The sequence below is a fragment of the Gambusia affinis genome, linkage group LG22 (assembly GCF_019740435.1).
Source record: "Gambusia affinis linkage group LG22, SWU_Gaff_1.0, whole genome shotgun sequence".
Taxonomy (NCBI): Eukaryota; Metazoa; Chordata; class Actinopteri; order Cyprinodontiformes; family Poeciliidae; genus Gambusia; species Gambusia affinis.
In genome coordinates, this window is record NC_057889.1 from 5,545,075 (window position 1) to 5,572,843 (window position 27,769).

Consider the following 27,769-nt stretch of genomic DNA (forward strand, 5'->3'; position numbering starts at 1 on the left):
CAGGACAGTGATGAAATCCGGCGCAGAGCTGGTCAAAGTCGGGTTCAAGGCCTTCTTTGAGAACGCGGCGGAGGACTTGGAGAAGCTGGTGGAGATGCTGAAGCTGGGGAAGTTCATGCAGTCGCGCGCGCAGATGAAGAGCGTCACTCAGAGCATCAACTATGTGACTGTGGCCCTGCTGCCCATCCTCACTGCCCTGTTTGAACACATCAGGACCCACGAGTTTGACGTGGATCTGCTCGGTAAAACCAGCAGCTTGAGCTCTGCAAAAACACTCAATCTTAACAGGTAGTTTTAGCCTAATTTCTAGTGCAAATATCTTAGTACGGCTCAGTTCTACTGGGACTTTATTCAACTTTGAATGTGTCTGGTAATTGAACTATTACGTTTTCATCAATATTAAGGAATTATTTACTTAAAACAAGTTTCCATGTATTGCCAAGAAGTTACTTGTTAGTTATTTTGTCTTATTTTAAGTTTGGAAAGATTTTTGCAGTAGAAACTGGGCCAAAAATATTTGGTAAGATTTTGTGTTTTCGCATTGAGCAAAAATATTTGAGAGCCCAAGTCAGACAAAATGTTTAAAACACGTTCAGCCATTTTTATTTTTGGCATAATCATGTTGAACTGTGTTGTGTTAAACTACGGGTTTAGTTTGGATAAAAGACAGTGGAGCCAAATGAAACTAATCCATTTCCGTCCTGGATTCTCGTCCTGTTTTACTCAGTGATTTAATCATTAATGTCTTATTATCCGTGTTTATTCGTTAGTGGATGATGTGCAGCTGTCCTGCTACCGAATCCTGATGTGTTTCTACAGCCTGGGAACCGGAAAGAATGTCTTTGTGGAGAGGTGAGAGGTCAAGACCTTTAATGGCACTGATTTATGTTCTTCTTCATGTGCTGACCTGAAAGATATTGCTTTGGCTAATTTTAATTTTACTTGCATGAACTACAGCTATTTTTTTCAGTAAGCCAGTGATTTAATGCAAACAAGGAGCTCAAATTCAACAGAAATAAAATAAATATTTTTTAATTAAGTCATAAATATAAAATTTTTGTGAAGCTTAAAAGAAATCTTTTAAGCTTTCTAAGCTAACACAATCTGTGTTTCGGTGTGTCTACGAGTCCAAATCAGTTTTTGTTTTAAGTTTTTATGCAATTAGAAAATCAGGGGGAAAGTTCAATTTAGCCCTTTTTGAACTGAAAACTGGAGAGAAAATGTGAGATTTTGATCACTGTCTAAATAATTTCTCCTTTAAATAATATTATGTATTCAGAATTATCCATGATTGAACAAGTTGGGGGAAAAGAAAATCGAATCAGATGTTTTGTGTGTTTTTATTTTTGTTTGAAGGGCACAGACGTGTTTAGCCACATAACCTTCCAAACCAAAGCCAGTGAGAAATTTTCAGATGTTTTTCCAACTTCTTGAGTTAAAATATCTTTTTTCCTAAACTAACATGCTTTTACTATAAATAATTTTTTTTGCTTTGTGCTCAGAATTTGCTTAGGAAATATTTACTTTTGCAATTTAGCTCTTATTTTCCATCCCTTCACACTTAGGAATCTGTAAATCAAACATTAGGTAATGCTTTCTCTTATCAGTTTGTCATATTTCCTGACATGTGATCAATTGTCTGAGTTTATCTGCTGTTTTTCAGGCATCTTCCAGCAATTGGGGAGAGTCTGGCGACCTTGGTGGGAGCGATGCCGGTGGCGTTCCTGGAGCCTCATCTTAACTCTCACAACCCACTTTCAGTTTTCAACACCAAGACGCCCCGAGAGCGAGCCAGTGAGTTTCCAGCCGAGCCTCGTCTCACCTTTGACTTTCGTCGACCTCGCTGAGGCTGCGGCGCTCGTGTTCGCTCACAGTGACGGATGTTTCTGCGTTACAGTCCTGAGCATGCCCGACACGGTGGAGGAGATGTGTCCGGAAATGCCTCGCCTCGACAAGCTGCTCAAGGACGTCGACGACGTGTCGGAGTCCGGCGCTCGCTACAGTGACATGCCACAGGTCCGCTTTTCATCTAAACAGCTGCTGCTTTTGAGAAATTATGTAAAAATAGGACTAATTAGGACTCTATTTATTTATCTTTTTTGATCCCACTGGAACATATAAAGAAGAAGATTGGGGCAACTAAAAAAATAAAAACATTTTCTCAGAAATTTGACTTTAATCTTCTGAAATATAATGTCAGAATTCTGGGGAAACAGTCAAAGCTCTGAGAAAAAAGTCAGTTTTATGAAATGAAATTCAGAATTTTGAGATTAAATTCAAAATTCCAAGAAAAAAAGTCAGATCTCTGAGATCTAAAAAAAAAAAATGAATTCTGAGATTAAATTTAAAAAAATTCTAAGAAAAAAATTTCAGAATTCTGAGATTAAAAAATTTGAATTCTGAAAATAATGTCAGAATTCTCAGATTAAATTCAAAATTCTAAGAAAAAAGTCAGAAATCTCAAATTAAAGTCAGAACAAACATGAATTGGATCCAAATTTGCTGGAGTTGTATTTCATCTTCATACCTTTTACCTGGTAATTTCTGGACGTTATACTTTTCCTGTCAACTTGACCTGACCTTTGTGTCAAAGTGTGACCTCCAGCCGTTTCCTGCAGGTCATTGAGGTCGTCCTCCCCATGCTGTGCAACTACTTGTCCTACTGGTGGGAGAAAGGCCCGGAGAACTCGGCGCCGGACACCGACTGCTGCACCATGGTGACGTCTGAACACCTGAGCCTCATTCTGGGAAACATCCTGAAGATCCTCAACAACAACCTGGGCATTGATGACGCTCCCTGGATGAAGAGGATTGCAGGTGAATCACTAAGATTTCACCTTTTAGCTGGACTTAAAGTGCCGTTTAACTCCAGTCAAGTTGTGTATTTCTATAAATCTGACTACATGTAATGGGAGGCATCGGTAAATGGAACACATTGTCAGCCTATAAGTAATTAAATGCCTAAATACCTTTAGTTAGATACATTTACAAAACTTTTTAAGCCTGATTGTTTTAACAAAAGCATAAAAATCTAGAAAATAGCTGTTTTTGTTTCCACTCCTTCTAAAACAACATTACTGCTAATGAAGCTTATTTTGGTGGGAAAAAGTCTCTTCTGCAGATTCTTCCTGCTTCCAGTTCTATTTCTGTCTCTCCCAATTAAAACGCACCATTCTGGTCTCCAGTTTACTCGCAGCCAATCATCTGCAAAGCTGGAGCTGATTTGTTGAGAACCCACTTCCTGCCCACAATGGAAAAACTAAAGAAAAAGACGGTGAAGGTAAGAACCATAAATGCACTGCAAACTGTTTTTTACTTCCTTAGTAAACCAAAAACATCCTTAAAATATATTTTTGCTAAGTATAGTAGTCACTTCTGTAAAGTTGAAGTTGTGTGAAGTATGAACAGTATCACTTAAAAAATGATATCAGATTTTTTTCATTTCAGAGCCAATTTCTGATTTTAATTTAGTTTATTTGTTCGGACTTTCTTTTCTAAATAACAAACTATATTTGTTAAAATATTATTTCACTTCCCTATGGGATTAATAAAGTATTTTTGAATGTGAATCTAAGTTTGAATAATGTGTTTTTTATTTCAATCATCCCTCCTATTAGTTGTACAACAGTTTTAAGGCCAATATTAGCAGAATAAAGATGCAGTTGTCTTAAAATTAACAGAAAAAAATTTAATTAATAAGAAAAAAAACTTCTTATGATGTGAAGTTACCACTTCAGTTTGTCAGTTTTTACTTAATTAAATTATTTCATTAAAGAAATTAATGAATGAATTACTTAATTTCCCTTTGGGATTAATAAAGTATATTTGAATTTCAATACTTTCTTTGAAATAGACACAGTTGTCTTTCAATATGAAGTATTTTCTGTAGAACGTATGCAAAAGTAAAACTTCACAAGACGCTCAACATTCCTCATTTTCATTTTTTATTACTTTTTCCGTGCCCAAATCTCCCAAAAAATAAAACTTAATTCTGATAATATTACAGTTTTATTATTGTAATTTTATGACTATGTTCTCGTTTGGTGCCTGAATTCAAAGTCCATATAAGTAGAAGCCGTGAAAAACGTCTCTCAAACAAGATGGTGGCTCTGGGTGTGATGACATCACTCTGAACTATGGAAACCCAAACACTGCGTTCATTGGTGGGAAAAAATTTCTTGATTTTCCAAATATTAAATCTTCAAACTAGACTGATTGATAAAATCAATTTTTCTCAAACAGTGCTTGTTTAAGTTCAGTAACTTCAGTGTCTTGAAACCAAATGTTCTTGTGATCAGAGGACTAATGTCTCAGTGAAATCTAGAGAAACTCATCCATGCGTTTATCTTTAGTTGCATTGATTACTGCAATAGTGTCTTCACAGGTCTGTCTAAAAAAATCAAACAGCTGCAGCTGATCCAGAACGCTGCTGCTGGAGTCCTGACTAAAACCAGGAAGATAGAGCACATAACACCAGTTTTGGCTCCCTGTAGCTCAGAAAATAGACTTTAAAATGCTGTTGCTAGTTTAGAAGCCATTGAACGGTTTAGCATCACAATACATTAAAGATCTGCTGCTGCAGGAGAAGCAGCATTCAGCTTCTATGCACCACAAATCTGGAACAAACTTCCTGAAAACTGTAAAACAGCTGAAACACTGACTTCCTTTAAATCTCGACTAAAAACCCACCTGTTTAGAGTTGTATTAGAATTGTAATCTAATACGAATTTAACGAGTTAGTGTAATGTTTTGATTGTTGATTCTGTGTTGCATTGTGTTTCTGTGTTTGTTATGATGTAAAGCACTTTGAAATGCCTTGCTGCTGCAATGTGCTGTGCAAATAAAATTTGATTTGATTTTGATTTGTGATGCGTTAAAGTGCGATCGGGAATGAGCATATTTCTGTTTGACTGCAGGTTGTGTCTGAGGAGGAGCTGCTGAAGGCCGACGGTAAAGGAGACAACCAGGAAGCAGAGCTGCTCATCCTGGATGAGTTCGCTGTGCTCTGCAGGGACCTCTACGCTTTCTACCCCATGCTCATCCGCTACGTGGACAACAACAGGTACAACTACAGACTTCACCTCTTAATGCTTTTGGAAGCGCAATTTTGTGTAGAGGCGTTATAATTCCTTTTATTTGTAGTTTCAGTTGTGTGTGGTTTTATATTTCTGTATTAGTTATTGTTTTTGGTTGTCATGTTTTATTTGGATATATAAAATATCTTCCAGTTCTTATGCAAATGAAATATTATTTGTTTTTGAGAGGATGAAATGTCATTAATATGCCATTATAAGGTATCCAAGTAAGAGTAACTGTACTTTAACACATTTTTACTCAAGTAAAACTCATAATATTCATTTAATATTTAAAAACTACATCATCAGACGGAATAAGATAAGTGGAAATTTTGGAACCAAAATAGTAGAAAATAACAAAATCTAAATATATAAAACTTGTGAAGCTTTAATAAAAACTGTGTGTGTGTCTGGTGAATTTTTGGTTAAAACATGTTTGTTTTTCATTCAGTGGGTAGAAAATCTCAAAATTTTACTCAAATAAGATTAGAGATACTTCATAAAACTAAAAAAGTAGCCATATTAGAAATTACTTAATTTAATAGTCATTTAATATTTGCATAAACTACATAATCAAATATAAAGTTAAGTGGAAATTTTGGCTTTTAAAGGACCAAAATGACAAAAAGTAACAAAATCAGGCAAAAGAACATTTTTCCAAATCAGTTTCTTTCAATATAAAACTTATGAAACTTGTGTGTGAATTTTTGGTTAAAACATGTTTGTTTTTCATTCAGTGGGTACTTTATAGTAAAATTACTCAAGTAATTTTTACTTTTTAGTAAAAATACTCCTAAAAAGTTACTCAAGTAACTGTAATGGAGTTACTACCCAGCTCTGGATTATAACTATATTTTTAATAAAATGGACTCAAAACAACAATATTACCACTTATTGCAATAATTATAAAATTAGTCACTATGACAGGCCTGTCGTTGACACAGGATGGTATAGTTAAAGTATCTCTCTGTTCTTCCAGGTCCAGGTGGCTGAAGGAGCCAGATGCAGACTCAACTGAGCTCTTCAGGATGGTGGCTGAGATTTTCATCCTGTGGTGCAAATCCAACGTAGGTCCCTCTGCTCTGGCCGTCACGTCAACTCCTCGTATTCCAGCTTCTGATCAGACTTTTGTTTTTCTCTTCCGATGTAGAACTTCAAGCGCGAGGAGCAAAACTTTGTGATTCAGAACGAGATCAACAATCTGGGCTTCCTAACCGGGGAGGGCAAGTCCAAGATGTCCAAGGTAATTTTCATCACTACAGTGCAGAAGGTTCTTTAAACAGTAAAAAACAGAAAAAGAAAGAAATGTGTTGTTTCACCACTTCTACTCATAGAGTTTTAACTCTGTTTCCTGTCTGCAGTCCGGTGGGGACCAGGAGCGGAAACATAAACGCCGCCGCGGTGAATATTACTCCATCCAGACGTCTCTGATCGTAGCTGCACTCAAGAAGCTGCTGCCTATCGGCCTGAACATGTGCACACCGGGAGACCAGGAGCTCATCTCATTAGCAAAGATACGCTACAGCCTGGTAAGAAACGGACCCGCTGCTTTGACTTTTAAACTTTGAAATGCAACTTCAACTCTCACAGCTGTAGAGTTTAGTAAGCAGTTACTTTTATTTATAGAGCGGTAAAAATTGCTACTCTTACTCAATTACACTTACGTTTTTGAAGAACAAAATACTTTTAGGAGCATTTTTACTACGCTGTACTTTTTACTTTCACTTGAGTAATTGTATTCTGAAGTCTCTCTACTCTTACTCAAGTACAATTAATGGATTCTCTACTCAGTGAATGAAGAACAAACCAAACACACACCTGCAGTTTTTGTTAAAGTTTCTAAAGTTTTTTATTGAAAGAAAAAAAATTTTTTTCCTGATTTAATTTTTTGTTGTTACTTATAAAAATTATTGTCATTTTGGTCTTTAAAATTCCAACTTTTTCACTTAGCTTTATATTTTTGTCCATTTGTGTTATTTTTAAATATTGAATGATCAATAATTTGATCAATTACTCTGTTCTTCAGTAGACTTTTCTCTAAATACTTTTTACTCTTGGGTAATTTCTTAGATGTTTACTTTTTACTTTAACTTGAGTAATTTTATTATGAAGTATTTCTACTCTTACTTGAGTAAAATTTCTGGATTTTCTACCCACTGAATAAAAAACAAACATGTTTTAACCAAAAATTTACTTTAAACCTGCAGTTTAAGTCAGAAGTTTTTTATTGAAAGAAACTGATTTGGGAAAAATTTAGTTTTACCTGATTTCACTTTTCATAATTTTTTTGGTTCCAAAATTTTTACTTTACTTTATATTTTCGTCCATATGATGATGTAATTTTTAATTTGATGAGTTACTCAATTATTTTACTAACTGATTTTATTTTTACTCAACTAATTTCTTAGATGGCTACTTTTTAATTTTACTTGAGTACATCCGTTGAGCGTAAGTTTTTTCATGTGATGGATGATTGTATTTAAGCCAAGAGTTGAGTCCAAAATAAAGACAAATTTCAGAGGTTCGCCATTCTTTAATCAAAGATATTTAAGGTTCAGTTTCTAAAACAATAAATCAATTATTCCAATGTTTATTAATGGTGTTTTGAACAAACCGTCTTTTTGCAGAAAGACACGGACGACGAGGTGAAGGAGTATTTGCGTCAGAACCTCCACCTGCAGGAAAAGGTGAAATCATCTTCAGCATCTCAAGCAGAAGAGAGCAGAAATCCCTCGAACACAATTTGCTTGATTATTGATTGTTTTTGTAATTCTAGTCTGATGATCCAGCAGTTCACTGGCAGCTGAACCTTTATAAAGACGTAGTGGTGAAATCGGAGGAGCCGTCGGATTCGGAGCACACGGTGGAGAGAATCCAGAGCATCTCTGCAGCAGTCTTCAATTTGGAGCAGGTAGAAATTAATTTAAATGTATTCAAAATGAGGAATACACATATACAAGAATGCAAAACTACGCAGTAAAAACACCAGTGTTAAATTAAAAAGTGTTAATTTAACACAAAATGTCTAAATGTTTGTGCTGCGTTTGTGCAGTTGTTTTTTTTGTGCCGCTATCATTTTAAAGATATTAAGAAATGTTTCCAGAGGTCATGAAAGGTCAACCAGCCCTCCCACCTTCTTCAAATCAGACAAAAAAATTATATCAATCAACTCAACTACTTTTGTGCTGGTGTGTGCAGCAAAACGTTTTGTTTGTGCTGCTTTGGTTTTGAAGATATTAATGAAATTTTAAAGGTCGTTTTGATTTTGTAAAAGTGAGAGGGGCTGGTTGACCTTTCATGACCTCTGGGAACATTTCTTAATACCTTTAAAATGATAGCTGCACAAATGAAAATTTTTGCTGCACAAACGTAGCATTTGACACCATTTGTTTGCCTTCACTCAGGCCCGGGTGTCACATTCACGTTACGATGGTGTTGGTGTTAAATAAACAGCATTTTTCATTTGGATATAAATACACACATCACTGCCTTAAAAGCGTTTCACTTTTTTCAACAAATTTTAACTCATTCTAATGAAATTATTTTAAAAACTGTTGCCTGGATTTGTTCATGGTGAAACATTCCCACAGCATGATGCTGCCACAGCCATGGATTTGTACGCATGTGAAGTTACACATAAGTGGACTCTCTTAGTAAAATGACTACTGAAGGTAATTTATTGTACTCTATTTTTGTAGGGGGATTTTGAAAAAAGGGGCAAATATAAATGCACGCCACACTTTTCAGAGTTTTTTCTTACACTTATTTTTAAACTTGTATAATTTGTATTCAACTTAACAAGCTGTCACATAATTATTATTATTTTTTATAAATATGAATTATTAATATTTTATTAATATTTTTATTCAACAGTTAAGCAAACTAAGTCAACACAATCACAGATTTCTAATGTGATGATCGGTGTTTTATCTGATTTTAAACTGATTTTTAAGACAAACGTTTCCGTTTTGTTACATATTTCTTCCCTCCCAGGTGGAACAGCCTCTGAGGAACAAGAAGTGCATCGTCCAGAAGCTGCTGTCCAAGCAGCGTAAGCGGGCCGTCGTCGCTTGTTTCCGCATGGCTCCGCTCTACAATTTACCCAGGTGAGCGTTTATCCTTTATTTTTTTAAACTGTCAATTTCAACATTTAAATAGTGGCTTTAAAATAATTTGAAATACAGCTTTTTCTCATCATCCTAGATGTAGGGTCTGTTACTTAAGCCTTCATCCCGTTCCCGCTGACCTTCTCTCCTCTGTGTTGTTTTTTTTATTTGTTTTTTTAACACTGCCTCACCCTCCCTCCTCTCAGATACAAAAATAATAATTACTTCCTGAATGGCTATCGGGAGGTTTGGCTGGAAAGGGCGTTCAAAGCCTCCAGCTTTGACCGCCTGTTCTCCCTGCTGACGGTAAAGTGACGTTGCAAAAGCTTCACACCTTCAAACCCCTTCTTCTCATCCGCCAGGCTGTGGACCAGTGGCTGCCTAGCAACCAACTGCTGATTCTGATTGGTCGGCCAGAACAAGCCTGGACAAATTGATATAATGGCAGTAATTAAAAACGTTTTAGGCTATTTGCACTGCAAAAACACAAAATCTTACAAAGTATTTTTGGCCTGCTTTCTAGTACACTTGAGACTTACAACAAAGCTAACTCATAGCTGCTTATTTTAGGTCAATAATTTTATAATATTGATGAGAAAGTACTAGTTTCACTGGCAGATTATAAATCACATGTTATAAATCACTGGCCCACCATAACTTTTTATGTGGCCCTCTAGATTCTCGATTAAACACTAAATGAGCTTAAATATCATGTTATCAATCAAATCAATGCCATTTTTAGCCGTTTACTGCCAAATTATATCAACCAGTCCCTCCAGGTTCTTGGGAAGTATTGTGGAAATTCACACAAAATCAATAAATTGAGCTAAAAACTGGGAGTTTGTTGCAGATTTTTCTCAAAAATTGTCTAAAACTTTCTTACTTGTCCTAAACAGCTGCTTCAGCTTTAATTTGTGTCAGATTATAGTCCATAATCTGTACAGCGAGTAATAAAAGTCACATTTACCGCCATAAATAAGTGCAAATATTTCCAAAATAGAACTACAAACACTTTGATTTTTATTGCAAAAAAACACAAAAAGAATCACTAAATCTTGGAGGGACAAAAAGATGCTCAATAATATTATTTAATGTTAAGGATTTAACAGTTTATGAACAGGTTTTATCAATGCTTTTTGGCACAACCAGCCCTGTAAGAGCATTCATGATCCTGATTTGGCCCAAAACAAAAATGAGTCTGACACCGCTGTTATAAAACCTGTATTAAGGAATTATCAACTTAGAAACTGGAATAAAAACTCTTGGTATAATTTTGTGTTTTTGCAGCGTGTGAAATGTTTTCCAGTTCTTAGTTAAAGAATTCAGTAAATCTTAAGTCATGTTTCCTCCTGTTTTGATTGAAAGATGCAGTCTTAATGTGTCTTAATGCCTAAACTTGACCAGTCAGAAGAGCCAGTGGATCCTACATCACAACCCTGCCTGAAATGCTCCTCCTGAAACCCTCTCCTCCTCCCTGACATCCCTCTTTCCTTTCTCCTCACAAAAAGGGAGAGAATCCTCACCAGAATCCATCCTAATGCCACTCTACCTCCCTCCCACCTCCTCTTCATCCCTCCATCTCCCCTAACCCCCTCCCCAGGCATCGCGCTATCAACTTCTTCATCCCGGCCTATGAGAGACTTTGGATAGAGGCAGAAGAGTACTCCTTTGAGGAAAAGCTAGTTCAGGACCTGGCAGTAAGTACGGGGCTCGCCCCGCCTCTGCCCTGCGTTGGCACCCCTCTGCCGGTCCTGTTTGCAGAATGCTTCCTTAGATTGGCGCCCGTTGAGCCTTGGGAGCGAGCCCGGGCGGGGATGCCGCCCAAAGCGCCCGGCGGCCCGCGCTCCAGGCATGCTAAGTCCTTCAGACAGAGATCCGTCAGGAGTCAGAGGCTGCATGACGAACTCAGGAGGCGCAGGGCCAGAAAAGCAGGCTGTGGCGTTCTGACGGCAGCGGTAAGGAGGGTTCTCACCCCGCAGCAGGAGGCTGTCGTAGCTGTTTGGCTGTCGGACGCGGATCCAACCCATCAGTTGTCTTTTCGCTGTACTCTGTAAGAAGTGTGTGACGGTGGCGTGGCAGTGCGGTTCTGTGGCCGTGTCGTCAGTGGGCATGCTCGCCTCGGCTGGTTGGAGATCACACGTCGTATTCTATCTCTGTCAAACTGTAAAACGTTTTCCTACCGAGTGCAAGTTTAGGTCTAGTTTTCAATCTGTCACGTTAGTTTGAGTTTATGAAGATTGCCGTTTTGGACGAGGATCATTTTTCATGTTAGCAAAAAATACAAAATCTTACCACGTGTTTTTGGTCTGGTTTATAGTGCAAGTTTCTTAGTACACTTGAAATAAGACAAAACTAACATAAAAGTGATTTATTAGTAAGAAAAAGAGGCTTGTTTTCAGTAAATAATTTCTTAATATTGATGAAAAGTTCTAGTTCCATTGACAAATTATTTAACTAACAAGACATTTTTCCTGTTTATAAGTAAATTTATCTGCCAAAGTAACTAGAACTTTTTCATCAATATTAATGAATTAATTGCTTAAAACAAGCCTTTTATTCTTAGTAATAAGTCACGTTTAGGTTAGTTTTGTCTTATTTTTTAAAGATATTTGCACTAGAAACCAGACCAAAAATACTTGGTAAGATTTTGTGTTTTTGCAGTGTGCTTGCATGTGCCTGTTGCATCATGCATGCTTTTAAAAATGCAAATGTCCTCATTCTCTCCTCCAATCACCTGTCGAACAAAACCTGCATGCTGGTGAGACGTAACCGACTCGTTCATGTGTTTTAAACGGGACCTGTTGTGCTAAAGTCAAATTTTTTTGTGCTTCCATTTTGAATCTACAAACACCCAGTAAGTTGACGTTTTTTGGTTTCTGAAAAATTAGCTGCTTAAACAACGCCACAAACAACCAAGCACTGCCCCCGTTACCTAGCAACCCCAGCAGAGCACCAGGATGTCTGGTTTTACCACTGTACAATGGCTGCTGGAAAAGACAAGTGTTTTGGTGAATTCATGTTGGTTGTGCAGGAGGCTCCAATTTTGCTTTTCAAAGATGTATGATTGTATTCTTACACATCTGATTGCAGCCATAAACGTTGAGTTGGGGGGCGTGGCCAGCAGCAGCAGCTTATTTGGATTTAAAGTGACAGAGACCCAAAAACATTCTGGAAGGAGCTCAAAACAGGCAAACATCTGATGCAAGGAATGCAAAGAACATGATTTGTTTAGGCCACAGACTTATCCTAACCTGTTCAAAGAAGCACAGTAGGTTCCCTTTAATTAAATAGTTTTGATTATATTCAAGCTTGAGAGGAAGAAGAACGAGTGAGAAAATCTCCTGCAGGATGAATGATAACGATGCAGCTTGTTGACTCCTGTAGAAAACCCCGATGAAGATCGTGGAGGAAGAGGAGGAAGAGGTGGCTGAGATCAAGCCGGACCCGCTCCACCAGCTCATCCTCCACTTCAGCCACAACGCTCTGACAGAGAGAAGGTGAGAGGGTGAAATCTCTCCTCAGAACTGCAACACGAATGTCAATCAGTACAAATATTTGTGTCTTCTTTTAAATCTTTGTCTGTTAGTGATGTTAAAACTACAAATGTTATTGATTTATTGGGAAGTAAATACTTTGAAGAACAATCTCAACCACTGTCACAACTTTATGTTTTTTATTCTTTTCTAGGTTTATATGTCTAGAGACAGAAATGTTTGCCAATTTTTCTTCACAAAATCAACTTTCAAATCATTTTAAACGTTTTCTCAGGTGGACTCTATATACTTATTAGAAGATTACCTAAATTTTATTTTGAGATTTCAAAGTTAAAGGCAGTGACAATCACAATTTTCAGATTTTAAAGAATGTATTGATAAAACCTGTTAACAAAGTGTAAAATTATCTATGAATTGTTAAAATTAAATATTACTGAAAAGTTTTTCAGTTCCTCCAGGATTTTGTGATTCTTTTTGTGATGTTTTGCAATAAAATTCAACTAATTTGGAAATATTTGCACCTCTATACGACAGTAAATGTGATTTCTTTTTATTACTCACTGTACAGATTCTGGACTATAATCTGACATTCATTAAAGCTGAGGCAGCTGTTTAATACAAAGTAAGAAAGTTTTTGACAATTTTTGAGAAAAATCTTCAAAACTAATAATTTGTTGATTTTGCTTGAATTTCCACAATAATTCCCAATAAACTTGAGGGACTTATTGATATAATTTTACAATAAACCGATAAAAACTGCAATGATTTGATTGATAACATGATATTTAATCACACTTAGTCTCTAGAATCTAGGGGCCACATAAAAAGCTGTGGCGGGCCGGATTTGGACCACGGGCCTCTAGTTTGACACCTGTGCTCTAAATTATCTGCTACTTTAGTGACGGTTTCTAAAATACTCTGTGGTTGTAATACCTTTTCATAATATTGAGATTTTTCTCTTTTTCAGCCACCTGGAAGTAGATCCTTTATACATCGCGTATGCAGACATGATGGCCAAGGTATTTTCCTTTTGAACAGCTGCAACATACTCTATTAATTAAATGTTTTAAATTGTGGCCCTGCATTTTGTCAGAGCTGTGCAGAGGATGAAGAGGAAGAGGAAGAAGAAGGGCGGGAAAAGACATTCGAGGTACTTGGACGTTGCTGCTTGGTGCAGCGGCTCTCAAACTGTTTTTATGTCTTTTTGTGAGGCACGTTTTCGCTTTTCGCCCTCAGGAAAAGGAGATGGAAAAGCAGAAGATCCTGTACCAGCAGGCGAGGCTGCACGCTCGTGGGGCTGCAGAAATGGTGCTGCAGATGATCAGCGCCAGCAAAGGTAAAAATGATCCGGCTGGAAAACGTCTGCCTGCTTGTAATCATCTGAACGTCTGGAGACATAATTCAGGAAGGATCTGACTTCATGCTAGGATGTATTTTGGAAAACTAAGCTTTCATCTCTCATCTTTTTATGTTGAATGTTGATTTCAAACGTGTTCAACCCTTCACATTAATTTTAAGATATAAAATTATAAGATTCATCTGGAATCCATGCCACGTTTTTTGTACAACTTGCAAAATTCAAAACTTACAATTCCAAAGAAGGAAGGGCACGAATCTGGAAAGAAAAACTAAGAGAAAGGGAGGAAATAATGATGGAAGGCAGAAGAAATGAAGTACAAAAATGACTTGAGGAATTAAAGACAGAAGGAAGAAGAAAGAAAGATGGTGAGACTTGTTTTTAAAAAGTTAAGAAGTCCTGGAGAAAAGAAAGGAGTGACACAAGACAGAGTGGAAGAAAACACAAATTTTAAACAATCGGAATGAGAATAAACTCTGAAAATTCTACTTCCTGTTTTCCTCCATTTTTATCCAGACCTGGAAATTACTAAAATCAGATTCTAAACTTTTCATGCTATGTAGAAACCTTGTATTTCATTGGACTGAGTTTTCATGAGATGCTTTTAGATCACATGTCAAACTCGGAGCCCCTGGGCCCAAACCTGGTCCGTCCATCCATTTTCTAACACTTTGGTCCCTAGTCGGGTCGGGAGGTGCTGCTGCTGCCTCTGTCCAGCTATCGTTCCGAGCGAGAGGTGGGGGTCACCCTGGACAGGTCGCCAATCTGTCGCAGGCCAACACTACAGGACACACAACCATGCACACACACTCACACCTAGGGAGAATGTAGAGATTAACGACCCGGGGCCGGGAACCGAACCCAGGACCTTCTTGCTGCAAGGCAGCAGCTCTACCAACTGCACCACTGTGCAGGCCCAAATCTGGCCCACCACAGCTTTTTATGTGGTCCTCTAGATTCTAGACTAAACACTAAGGGTGATTAAATATTATCTTCTCAATGAAATCATTGCAGTTTTGATCTGTTTACTGCCAAATTACATCAATCAGTTCCTTCAGTTTCTTGACAATTATTGTGGAAATTCACACAAAATCAACAAATCCCTGCACTTTTTCCACTAATACGTAATTGGGAGTTTATTGCAGATTTTTCTCAAAAATTGTCAAAAACTTTCTTACTTGCTCTAAACAGCTGCCTCAGCTTGAATTGATGTCAGATTATAGACCTGGATCTGTACATATACAGTAATAAAAAGTCATTTACCTTCACATATAAGCACAAATATTTCCAAATTAGAACCACAAACACTTTGATTTTTATTGCAAAACATCACAAAAAGAATCACTAAATCCTGGAGGGACTGAAAAGATGTTCAATTATAATATTCAATTTAAATGATTCATTGATATTTTAGCAGTTTCTGAACAGGTTTTATCAATACATTCTGGCACAACCGGCCCTTTAAGAGCATTTATAATCCTGATTAAATGAGTTTGACGCCACTGTTTTAGAGAAACAGGATAAAAAGCGGCTGATTACAATCTTTATCTCTCCACCATCAGGTCGTCTGGGCACCATGGTGACCTACACCCTCAAACTGGGCATCTCCATCCTAAATGGAGGCAACGTGCAAGTTCAACAGGTGACCTTGATCCAGATCTCTGCTCCCGTTCAACAACCTGCCATGAGCTGCATGATAGAGTTTTATCATCTCATAATCTTCCTTTATCACAGAAAATGCTTGGTTACTTGACGGACAAAAGAGACGCAGGCTTTTTCAAGAGTCTGTCAGGACTGATGCAGTCTTGCAGGTAGGGATTGTTGGGGCAAAAAGCTTTGAGACGGACAGAAATGTTGTTTTCTTACCAACTCTGTTGCTTTTATGGTAGCAAACTGTGTTGTATTTTTAAAGTGGGAGCCACCAGGGGGCTAGAAATCATATAGTTTTCATCAGAATTTTTGTTTTCTGTTACTCAATTAATTTAAAATAAAATATAAGTTAAAATAATTAATTTAAATGTTATTTCTGTTGCTAATTTTCTGACTGGCTGCCAAATTCACGTTGGTTTGCTCCTTAAGCTAGCATAGCAAGCAAGAAATTGAATATATTCTGACAAGAAATTACTTAATGTTTTGTTAGCTCATAGTTAGCTTAATATTTAGCTACGGTAGCTCAGAGATAAATGTTTAGTTAGCTCAGAGCCAGCTTAGAGTTTAGCTTGCTTGGGGCTAGTTTAATTAAGCTAGCTTAGGACTAGATATTTAGTTTGGCGCTAAATAGTTAGCTTACTTACTATATTTATGAAGCTAGGTGTTTTGCTTGCTAACTAGCTTAAATGTTAGCTTTAAACTAAATACTTGGTTTGCTAATTAAATGTTTGGTTGGCTAACCAAATATTTAGTTCGTAAAGAGGTTTTGAATTAATGTTTTTAATAATGCCTGAAAAGGGAATAATAAAAACAATGACGGCTTCACGTGAGAAATGTGAAACAACCATGATTGATGAAATCTTCAAGAAGAAATGTTCAGGATAAGCTAGCAGCGTGTGTCTATCTCCTGAAGAGGAGCTAACTATGTTTTATCCTACTTTATTCTCCCAGTGTCTTGGACCTGAATGCATTTGAGAGGCAGAACAAGGCAGAAGGACTTGGCATGGTGACGGAAGAAGGCTCAAGTAAGTCTGAAGACTTTCTCCTGTGACGCATTTTTAAACTTTCCATTGAAGTTGAGCAAAGCTGGACCTTTGCAGCTGTTTGGATCAGTGCCTGGACTTCTGAAGAATCAAAATGATGAATTTTGATTCAGTTTGCTGCTCGTCTTGGAGTCAGTGAAGTTTTCGGTGTGATGTTTTTTTTTAATGTAACGGAAGTAGGGATACAAGAAAAATCCCACTTTAGGTTAATATTCTGACGGAACTGGAGCGAAGATGAGGAAGATATGGTTAAGCACTCAAAGCTCTCACCTCTCTAACTTTCACCACAAACCTCCCGTCTCATCAAACTGTTTGTCTCCTCATCATCATTTCCACTGAGATTTAACAATTCACTGTAACTACTGTTGTCTCTGTAGCCGTTTCAAACCCTTCACCATGACTCAGTTCCTGTTTTGTTAGATGCAACCCAGACCACTGGTTTCCCCCTTCGTCCTAAGCAGCATGTCTTTGTTTTTCCACTCGTAGCTGATGTATTCATATCTCTTTGTATTGTAACTCGGTGTCCTCTCTTTTTGCTCATGTCTTTGTGTGCCGTTTGTCTCCTTCCTGTCATTTTAAAAACCCATCGATGGCAGTCCACACTCAGCGGGGTAAATAGCAAATTTAGATCATCGTGATATGGCTCTGCTTCCTCCCTGAATGTTCCCTCCATACATGTGGTCCATCCTCCCTGCTTTTATTTGTGAAGCTCCTCCTATAGATGTCTGCAGGGAGCATGCTGATGGAGAACACCCAACGTGGGCCATTAAAATCAATCCGCTGGCTGTTTCCTGTTTTATCCTGCTTTTTGTTCACGTTTCCCTCCCATGTTAACATTTACTAATGCCAGTCCTGATTAGTGCTGCTCAGAAATGTTGTAAGGCTTTCAGTGCCACTCCCAACAGGTTTGACTAAATAGGTCTGTGGGCTCTTCCACAGCTCAAGCAAAGCTTTGGCTTGCTTTGGATTTGGGGGCCATTCCACAAAGCTGGTTCTGTTTTGTAATTATCAACTTTCACATGGCGTCACAAGCTGCTTTCTACGACGGCGTGGTCGGGCTACTGTAGGTAGAACAAAAAAGATTACATTTTTCCCACTTCTTTTGCCAAGAAACTCTGACTTTCTTTGGGAAAAAACAAGTTTGAAAAGTCAAAACTTTGCTAGAAAAGGCTAAGACATTTTTTGATACACCTCAGAAATATTCTAGAAAAAAGAGCGAAATTTATGAGCTTCTAAAGTTAAAAATGTGCCCCAAAAAACAAACAATAAAAAAAACTGAAATTTTGAGATTAATTTCAGAAATGTTTTAGAAGAAAGTTTGAAATTTGAGTTTGAAAAGTTGAAAATTTGTTGAAAGAACAACAAAACAACTCAGACATTTTGAGATTAATTTCAGAAATATTCTACAACAAACATTTCTGAGCTTCAAAAATTGAAAATATGCTAGACAAAAAAAAAAAAAAATTTGTAGAATATTCTTGAAGAAAATGAGGAAATTTCTGAGTTTGAAAAGTTAAAAATGTGTTAATCTCAGACATTTTCTAGAAAAAAAGAACAAAATTTCTGATTTCCAAAAGTTGAAAATATGCTAGAAAAAAACTGAATTTACACTTTTTTCTAAAAAAAAAAAAAAAAACAATAATTCTGATTAATCTCAAAATTTAAGATTTTTTTAGCTAATTTTTGACTTTTCAAACTCTAAAATTTCTTTGTGTTTTTCTAGAAATTCTTACGGATTAATCTCAAAAGTTCTGAGTTTTTTCTTGAAAATATTTGACTGTAAATTTTCTTGCTTTTCCTAGAAAATTTCAGATTTTTTCTTCCAAGCAAATCTACTCTCTTTTCTTCTGTCTGCAGCGGCCCTATTTTTCCATCGTAGCTTTCAGATTTGGAATCCACCTGATTTAATTTATTCTGACTGGATTATCCGGTTGAAATGAATTGTAAACCCGTTTGTCCGCTGTTTTCATCGGGCCTCTTCACGGCCTGCATGTGAAAGTTTTCCAGCTTCCTCCAGCTTGAGGAAATGTCCTGGTGTTTCGTTGGTGTTTTTATTTTATATTTGTTTATAAAACTGCTCTTTGAATTCAGTTTTCCACCTGTAATCTAAAGGCTCAGAACCCTTGAGCATAAGAAATGCCCGGCCTGCCTTTTATATGACTCAGTGCTTTGCAAAAGTATTGATACCTCTTAGACTTCTTAACATTTTGTCTCATTACTGCTGGAAACTTCATTGATTTGATTTATGTGACAAATCAGAACAAAACAGATTTACAAACGAAAATCAGAAAAACGTTTTATGCATTTGTGCTCGCGGTTTTTCAGTCAGCTGCCACGTTTCATCTTTGTAAAATAGTTTAAGCTCAGGCAGGTTGGATGGAAACTGTAAATATTTTTTTTAATATATTCTCAATTGGATTTATGTGTGGACTTTGACTAGGTCACCCTAACAGAATATACAGCTCTGGAAACAACTAAAACTCCACTGAACCCATTGAAAATCTCCTGGTTGTTCCATTAAATGTTGATTTCTGAACTCTTCCTGAGTGAAAACATCAGTATTGCTGTTTCTGAATGAACGTTAACTTGTTGTCTTTGCATTTTTTTGAGTTATTTTCACTTTCTCATTTTCTGCAAATGAAAACAAAATTTTTGCTTGAAAATTCAGAGGCATGTTGTCTGTAGTTCGTAGAATAAAACACAGAGTTCATTTCACTCAAACATAAACCTATAAAAAGTAAAATCAGAGAAACTGATCATTCTAAGTGGTTTCTTAATTTTTTTCAGAGCTGTATGTTTAGTCTTTTGCAGCCACCAAAAGATTTTCTGAGCTACACATTCATCTTTCCTTTCACCGTGGAGATATTTTTTCACCAAGATGTGAAGTTTTAGTTTGAAATTTTTTAGAAAAAACAATAAAATTTCTGAGCTCCAAAAGTCGAAAATATGCTTTAAACAAAGAACTGAGATTTTTAGATGAATCTCAGAAATATTCTAGAAAAAAGACATTTCTGAGCTCCAAAAGTTGAAAAAATAAAAATAAAAAAACCCGGAAATGTTGAGATTAATCTCAGAAATTATCTGGAAGAAGTTTGAAAAGTGGAAAATTTGGTAGAAAAAAAAAAAACTAATCTCAGAAACTTTCATGGGAAAAAGAACAAAATATAAACCTATAAAAAGTAAAATGAGAGAAACTGGACATTTTAAGTGGTTTCTTAATTTTTTCCAGAGATGTATTTCTAGTTTTTTGCAGCCACCAAAATATTTTCTTCCAGAATTACGCTTCGTTTACCTCCCTCCATCATGAAGATATTGTTTTCACCAAGAGTTTTGGATGTTTGTTACAAAAGTTTATTTTTCTGAACAGAAGAACTGAACGTTTTACTCCATCAGATAAAATCCCAATCAAACATGCGGCTGAAATGTGACAAAATGGGTTTGAAAACTTTTGCAAAGGACAATAATTTCTTGTTTTAAATAAATGATTCAAAACTTTGGATCCACATTTATGAAAAAATCTTTTTTAAGGCTCCAAGGTGCTTCAGAACGACGAATTCACCAAAGATCTGTTCCGCTTTTTGCAACTTCTCTGTGAGGGCCACAACGGAGGTGAGGAACGGATTTAAAAACGGATCCATTGACGCACCGATTCGTTTTCAAACTTAACGTTTTCTTCTGTCAGATTTCCAAAACTTCCTGAGAACCCAAACTGGGAACACGACCACAGTGAACATCATCATCAGCACTGTGGACTACCTGCTCCGCCTCCAGGTGGCGCACACGCTCACATCCTCCTCTTCATCATTTCTGTTTGTTGCTGTGGTCATATCTGCTACTCTTCGTCTCCCGTTTAGGAATCAATCAGTGATTTTTATTGGTATTATTCTGGGAAAGATGTGATTGATGAAACTGGGAAGCACAACTTCTCCAAAGCTTTATCTGTAGCCAAGCAGATATTTAACTCGCTCACTGAGTACATTCAGGTAGGAATGTCCTGAATAAAGTCATTTATTGATGTTTTTATGGTATTTCATGGTGTTTTTTCTGCCCTCTCTCACCTGCAGGGGCCTTGCATTGGAAACCAGCAGAGTTTAGCTCACAGCAGACTGTGGGATGCAGTCGTTGGCTTCCTGCATGTGTTTGCAAACATGCAAATGAAGCTTTCACAGGTTAAACTCCTGTTAACCTGAACTCCTGTTTTATTTCCGTCACAAATTGTAAAAAGAACCTCATGCGTACATTGTTCCTGAAGCCTAAGTGTTGTAAAACCAAACAGTTTTCAGATTTGACTTCAAGTAATTAGTTTGAATTGGTAGGATGTGAAAAAAGGAAGCAGATTGAAAATTGCAGGACTTTAATTTTAGGGATGATTTGAAAAACAGCCAATTAAAGCTACTTAAACCACAAACTACAATTATCTGCCTAAATAGCTGCCATGTGGCAAAGATCCATAAGTCTAAATAGTCTAACAGAGAGACATTTACAAAACATTTGTTGAATTTTTTTCATTTTTTAAACCCTTTTTTCTCTGTTTTACATTTTTTTGATCCCATTTTCTTCCTTCCACATTTTCGAAAACATTTTATTTCCGATTAACCTTTTAAAAGGCAACAAAAATGTGCTAAAGCACTGCAAAAACACAATTTTACAAAGTATATTTGGTCCAGTTTCTAGTGCAAACATCTTAGTTTTCTCTTAATTCAAGTTTTCGTACTTACAAGTAGCTTCTCAGAAAGATATTGGAGTTTGTTTTAAGTAAAAAAGTTCTAGTTTCATTGAAATTATTTCACCAAAAATATGGGAAATAATCTGCCAACAACTAGAACTTTTTCACCAATATTAAGGAATTATTGACTGAAAACAAGCTCATATTTCTTGCTAAAATGTTGCTTGTACGTTAATTTTGTCTTATTTTAAGTGCAATGAGATATTTACTCTACATCAGGAACGTTAAACTCATTATGGTTTTGGATTAAAATGCTCTTAAAGGGCCGGTTGTGCCAGAATGTATTGATAAAACCTGTTCACAAACTGTTAAAGTATCAATGAATTCTTAAAATTAAATATTATTATTGAAAATCTTTTAATTTCCTCCAGGATTTTGTGATTCTTTGCAATAAAAATCAGTGTTTGTGATTCTAATTTGGACATTTTTGAGCTTATTTATGACGGTAAATGTAACTTTTTATTACTCGCTGTTTAGATTATGGACTATAATCTGACATCAATTAAGGCTCAGGCAGCTGCTCAGTAGCAATAAGAAAGTTTTTGACAATTTTTGAGAAAAATTTGCAATAAACTCAAAGTGTTTAGCTTAGTTTGTTGATTTTGTGTGAATTTTGACAATAATTCTCAAGAAACTGGAGGGACTGATTCATATAATTTGGCAGTAAACAGGTAAAAACTGCACTGATTTGATTGATAATATCATATTTAAGCTTCTTTAGTCGAGAATCTAGAGGGCCACATAGAAAGCTACGGCGGGCCAGATTTGGCCCACGGACCTCGAGTTTGACACATGTTCTAGAAATTAGACCAAAACTACTTTGTGTTTTTGCAGTGAGTAAGTCTGCTTCCATCAAATTTCTGGTTGATTTCAGTGGTTTTGTTTTGTTGTAAAAACAGAAACAAATCCCAAATATTTGTTCTAATTTTAAGGATGCCAGTCAGATTGAGTTGTTGAAGGAACTGATGGATTTACAGAAGGACATGGTTGTCATGTTGCTGTCTCTCCTTGAGGGTAAGATGGTAAAAATGTTACTTTATTTGATTTAGTGTCATTTTAAAGTCATAAAGTAAGCAGAGTGGTTTGGCGCCTCTTCAGGAAACGTGGTGAACGGGACAATCGGGAAGCAGATGGTCGACACCCTGGTGGAGTCCTCCAGTAACGTGGAGATGATCCTAAAATTCTTCGACATGTTCCTCAAACTAAAAGACCTCACGACGTCCGACAACTTTAGGGAGTACGACCCGGAATTCAAAGGAATCATTTCCAAAAAGGAGTTCCAGAAGTCGATGGAGAGCCAGAAGCAGTACAACCAGTCAGAAATCGAATTCCTGCTGTCGTGCGCGGAGGCCGATGAGAACGACATGTTCAACTACAAGGAGTTTGTGGAGCGATTCCACGAGCCTGCCAAGGACATCGGCTTCAACGTGGCCGTGCTGCTGACCAACCTGTCCGAACACATGCCCCACGACGCCCGGCTCAACACCTTCCTGGACCTGGCCGAAAGCGTCCTCAGCTACTTCGAGCCTTACCTGGGCCGCATCGAGATCTTAGGCAGCGCAAAGCGAATCGAACGCGTTTACTTCGAGATCAGCGAGTCGAGCCGCGAGCAGTGGGAAAAGCCGCAGGTGAAGGAGTCGAAGCGCCAGTTCATCTTCGACGTGGTGAACGAGGGAGGAGAGAGCGAGAAGATGGAGATGTTTGTGAACTTCTGCGAGGACACCATCTTTGAGATGCAGCTGGCCTCGCAGATCTCTGAGCCGGACGCCGTGGAGCAGCCAGAGGAGGAGGAGGAGGAAGAGGGGCACAGCATCCTGGAGGAGCTCGCTGGGGGAGAAGATGGCGCCCCGGAGTCTGCCTCGGCGTTCACCACCGCCTGTCGTTCGGTCAAGAAGAACCTTTCAGAAATCCGGCAGATTTTCACCATTAAAACCGCGCGCAAGCAGTACAAGAAAATCAAGAAGCTGAGCATCAAGGAACTGATCACCGGCTTCTTCTCCTTCTTGTGGATGATCTTTATTGGCTTCTTTAAGGGGATTTTCAGCCTCGTTTTCGGTTTCTTTCACGTCATCTGGTCGTCCATGTTCGGCGGAGGGCTTGTTGAAGGAGCCAAGAACATAAAGGTGACGGATATCCTGGGCAACATGCCGGACCCAACGCAGTTCGGCATCCACGGGGACGTGGGAGAAGGAGACAAAGTGGAAGCCATGGAGTCGTCGGGCAGCTTGGACAAAGCCATGGCTCCTGCAGGAGACGCCACAGAGGTGGACGTGATGCTGGAGTTGCTGACGCCGAAAAAGGAAGGAGGAAAACACGTGGAGCCCGGCCTGGGGGACGTGTCAGAGCTGAGCGGGGAGTCCTCCACTGCAGACAGTAAAAAGGTGCTTCAGCTTCTTCTAGCCAGCTAGTTTTTATTGGAAAGAATTAAAAGAATTTTTGTCTCAGAATTCACCTTAGAGTCAGAATTTTAAGATTCCTGATTCTAAAAAAAGTCAGAATTCTGCAAAAGAATAAAAACATTTCTGAGAAAAAAAAACAAAAATCTGAAAAAACGTGAAATTCTGAGAAAAACTTGATATTGTGACAAAAAATATCAATACTAATACTGCGATTAGTCAACATTTTGAAAAAAAGCACCCTTCAGAATTCTGACCAAAGAAAAATAGAAATTCTAAGAAAAAATTAGAATTTTGTGAAAGAATTTTAAAAAAAAATCCGAATTCTGAGAAAAAAGTTGGAATTCTGAAATTAAGGAACTTTGAAAAAAAACAACAACTCATAATTATGAGAAAATAACTCAGAATTTTCAAAAAAAAAAAAAAAAGAAATTCTGAAAAAAATGAATTCAGTAAAAAATACAAAAAGAAGATAAAATATCTGAATTCTAAGACAAAAGTTGGAAATTTGACAAAAGTTTTGAATTCTGAGGGAAAATAAAAAATCTGAAATCACAAAAAAAACAATTCTGAAAAAAAAAGTTGTAATTCTGAAAAAAATACAGATTATTTTTTCTCTGTTGCCCCAATCCTCTTGTGCTTTACTGTTCCGCTCAGACAGTAATTTCTGTTGTCTAATAAAATGCGTTGCAGAAAGCCGCTGCCAAGACAGCTGCGCCCTCTGAGAGCGAGACAGAAAAGGCGGAGTGAGTAAAAGAGTGAACTTGAACTGAAGTCGGCTGCCTGACAGATGACGTCTCCTATTTACACACATTTATTTATTGCCACAGCACAGAGACCCGGGAGAAGGAGGACAAACCAAAGGAGGAGGAGGCGAAGGAACCAGCTGTGGAGGAGAAACCCAAATCCAGATCCAGTCAGCCCAAAGAGGCGTCTCCGGCCTTCATGTCAACCATCTTCGCCATTCTTGACGTCTACCTGAATAAGATACTGGTGAGCAAAACTAAACCTGAAATGTTTGGCAAACAAAGATCAAGAGTTGTTTTCTGAAAAGAATTTTAAATTTGCTTTAATATTCAAACCAGGGAAGCTCATTTCAACCTCTTGTCTGCAGGATCTTATTCTTTGCACTGCAAAAACACTAAATCCTACCAAGTATTTTTGGTCTGTATGTAAATGCATTGGTGAGAACCATAGAAAGCACTTTGATGCAGTTTTTTCAAGTTTTATTTCTTTCTTTTACGCTGAAATGGGATAATCTTTTCTGTTTTATTCTAAACTGCTATCTCTCTCCAAGATCCTGCATCATTTTTCCTCTTGTGTTTTATTTTCTTTATAGAGGGAAAAGTAGGAAAACCTTAGTTTTCTACTCAAGACCATAATGAAGACGTTACAAAAAAAAACCCCTCTAATATGAATAAAAATAGAAGACAGTGAGGGAAAACTTGAAGAGTATCATTATAGGATTGTTGTAAAGCAGCCATTCTCACTCATAACTAACGTTTTCATTTCAGAACTACCTGGCTCGTAACTTCTACAACCTCCGTTTCCTGGCTCTGTTTGTTTGCTTCGCCATCAACTTCATCCTGCTCTTCTACAAGGTAATGAATTCAAAAATCTTTCCAGGATTTTTCACAAAACTGCATGGTAAAATGCTGCTAATTTCCACAGCAGATTGAGGAGTTAAGATGAAACTCATGGCTTTTTGGCCTCTTCTGTGCATTTTCTCGTTTAGGTCACTGGTGAAGCTGAGGAAGAAGAGGAAGACGAGGAGCACCTTTGGGAGGAGGAGGATGACGAGAACACGCTGTTCGACATGGACGAGTTTGTGCTGCAGGAGAGCACCGGGTACATGCTGCCGACGCTGCGCTTCCTGGCCGTGTTCCACACCGTCATCTCGCTGGTCTGCCTGGTCGGCTACTACTGCCTGAAGGTGCAGATTTTCATCAAACCACCAGCAGAACCAGCCGTTTGGGTTCGATTAGATGTGATAGTTATTGCACTCTTTGTGTTTTGCTGTCAGGTTCCTCTGGTGGTGTTCAAGAGGGAGAAGGAGATCGCCAGGAAGCTGGAGTTCGACGGTTTGTACATCACTGAGCAGCCGTCCGACGATGACATCAAGGGCCAGTGGGATCGACTCGTCATCAACACGCCGTAAGTCAACCAAGACGTTTGTCGTTTCACTGATTTTAGCTCCGGAGTTATAGTTATTTTTTTGGGATTTCAGATCTTTCCCCAACAACTACTGGGACAAGTTTATTAAACGCAAGGTGAGTGTCCGACTCAAACACACACACACACACAGTCATGTTTTCATCACTTGTGGGGACTTCACATTGACTTCCATTAATTTCTACAGCCTAACCCTTACCATAATCCTAATCCTAACCCTTACCCTAACCTTAACCATCACAGAATTAAACCACTAATCCAAAAACAATAATTCCCCTCATGGGGACCAGGAAAATGTCCCCACAAGGAGCAGTGGTCCCCATGACCCACATTGTAGACAAAAATAGGTTCCCATAAGGATATAAAAACCTGGTACATGCACACGCACACACACACCCACGCACACACACACGCACACACCACATTTTGTGGTGTGAAACTTTGGAAATTCCATTTTATTATTAGATTAGAATAATCTAAAAGCAGGGACTTTTATTAAGAGACATTTTGGGAGCTCGTTAAAGATACAGTGAAATGTAACGTAAAATGTAGTTTAAAAAGTTTTTAATGTGTTAATGGCAATGAACATCCGACGTGTGTTTAACTGTTGAGACCCATAGAAGTCTCAAAACATTTAAACTACAATTTAAATGTTTAGATATGAGTTTGGTTCTGTCAAAATGTAAAGCTCTGAATCAAAGGTTTTATGTAATTCCTCATAAATATTGATTTGTGTAGTGGAACAGTCTTGACGTATTCTGTTGTTCCATAGTATTTATGACGCTCTCTCAATGTGTTGCTAAATAAAGCTACACGGCTAGCTAACATCTGAGTTGGAAAATAACCCAGTCCTTGACGGTTTCTGGTTTTATTTGCTACTTTTTACATTAAGTTCTTTTATGAAACTGTAACAAAACACAAAATGAAGTACGTAAAAATATGGAAGGCAACTGGACCTCAGCTAATGATGTAGCTTAGCTTGGAGATTAGCTGGAAGACGAAGAAAGGGTTTTCTATTCTACACAATATTCAACTCATTAATAAAAATGAGCTTACAGACCAGTAATGTCCAAGGGACAAATGAATCTGAAGGACAGCCAGAGTAGTTCAGCTCAAATGACAAATGCACTGAATGTCCACTAGGTGGCAGTACGGCTCTATTACACAACTTCTGATTCAAAGTAAACAAAACATTATGACGTTAGCACTGCTAGCTTCAATATTATTGTATTGGAGTTATTATTGGTACATCATTGAACGTACTGTATTAAGAAAGAAACTGAAAGAAGAGTGAAAGTTTACCTTTAAATAGGATGAGATGATTTTGTGATGTTACTGGAGAAAGGTTAGGTTTTAATAACTTTATACTTCTACCAACACCTTTGAACATTTATTGTTTTCCTGTAATTTTATTTGTAACTTGGCGCGTTCAAAAAATTTAAAGCCATCAGGAAATATTTCAATTAATATTTTTTCCTGCTTTCCTTAGCTTGATTCGAGTAATATGTCTTCTGTACTTCCTCTGTGCATGTAGGTGATCAACAAATATGGCGACATGTATGGAGCTGAGCGCATCGCTGAGCTTTTGGGTCTGGATAAGAGCGCTCTGGACTTTGACCCCACTGTGGAGACTGTGGAGAAGGAAGCGTCCCTGCTGTCCTGGTGAGACCAGTTAGACCTTATAGGACGACTTTAGACCGATTTGAAATGAAAAAGCAAAAAACAGACTCATGTCATATTAGAAAACAAT

The 27,769-nt window shown here is 37.6% G+C and overlaps 1 protein-coding gene across 4 annotated transcripts in view; it reads left to right on the forward strand.

The window, feature by feature from the left end:
• ryr3 (ryanodine receptor 3) overlaps positions 1 to 27,769 on the forward strand; it is a 131,246-nt gene that overhangs the window by 94,927 nt on the left and 8,550 nt on the right. For 2 of the 4 annotated variants that reach the window (XM_044105732.1, XM_044105735.1), the window contains 35 exons: positions 4 to 242; positions 771 to 852; positions 1,664 to 1,794; positions 1,898 to 2,016; positions 2,619 to 2,817; positions 3,186 to 3,280; positions 4,917 to 5,062; positions 6,055 to 6,142; positions 6,226 to 6,318; positions 6,437 to 6,604; positions 7,703 to 7,762; positions 7,852 to 7,986; positions 9,069 to 9,181; positions 10,782 to 10,878; positions 12,566 to 12,678; positions 13,643 to 13,694; positions 13,769 to 13,825; positions 13,912 to 14,011; positions 15,595 to 15,674; positions 15,767 to 15,843; positions 16,634 to 16,707; positions 17,322 to 17,336; positions 20,254 to 20,334; positions 20,408 to 20,496; positions 20,580 to 20,708; positions 20,790 to 20,894; positions 22,384 to 22,465; positions 22,550 to 23,832; positions 24,541 to 24,593; positions 24,678 to 24,840; positions 25,362 to 25,448; positions 25,583 to 25,780; positions 25,871 to 26,001; positions 26,075 to 26,117; positions 27,554 to 27,681. In XM_044105732.1, coding sequence (XP_043961667.1) covers positions 4 to 242; positions 771 to 852; positions 1,664 to 1,794; positions 1,898 to 2,016; positions 2,619 to 2,817; positions 3,186 to 3,280; positions 4,917 to 5,062; positions 6,055 to 6,142; positions 6,226 to 6,318; positions 6,437 to 6,604; positions 7,703 to 7,762; positions 7,852 to 7,986; positions 9,069 to 9,181; positions 10,782 to 10,878; positions 12,566 to 12,678; positions 13,643 to 13,694; positions 13,769 to 13,825; positions 13,912 to 14,011; positions 15,595 to 15,674; positions 15,767 to 15,843; positions 16,634 to 16,707; positions 17,322 to 17,336; positions 20,254 to 20,334; positions 20,408 to 20,496; positions 20,580 to 20,708; positions 20,790 to 20,894; positions 22,384 to 22,465; positions 22,550 to 23,832; positions 24,541 to 24,593; positions 24,678 to 24,840; positions 25,362 to 25,448; positions 25,583 to 25,780; positions 25,871 to 26,001; positions 26,075 to 26,117; positions 27,554 to 27,681 — 4,905 coding nt within the window. The remainder of the gene's footprint in view (positions 1 to 3; positions 243 to 770; positions 853 to 1,663; positions 1,795 to 1,897; positions 2,017 to 2,618; positions 2,818 to 3,185; positions 3,281 to 4,916; positions 5,063 to 6,054; positions 6,143 to 6,225; positions 6,319 to 6,436; positions 6,605 to 7,702; positions 7,763 to 7,851; positions 7,987 to 9,068; positions 9,182 to 10,781; positions 10,879 to 12,565; positions 12,679 to 13,642; positions 13,695 to 13,768; positions 13,826 to 13,911; positions 14,012 to 15,594; positions 15,675 to 15,766; positions 15,844 to 16,633; positions 16,708 to 17,321; positions 17,337 to 20,253; positions 20,335 to 20,407; positions 20,497 to 20,579; positions 20,709 to 20,789; positions 20,895 to 22,383; positions 22,466 to 22,549; positions 23,833 to 24,540; positions 24,594 to 24,677; positions 24,841 to 25,361; positions 25,449 to 25,582; positions 25,781 to 25,870; positions 26,002 to 26,074; positions 26,118 to 27,553; positions 27,682 to 27,769) is intronic. The other 2 variants (XM_044105734.1, XM_044105736.1) reach the window with 1 other exon arrangement.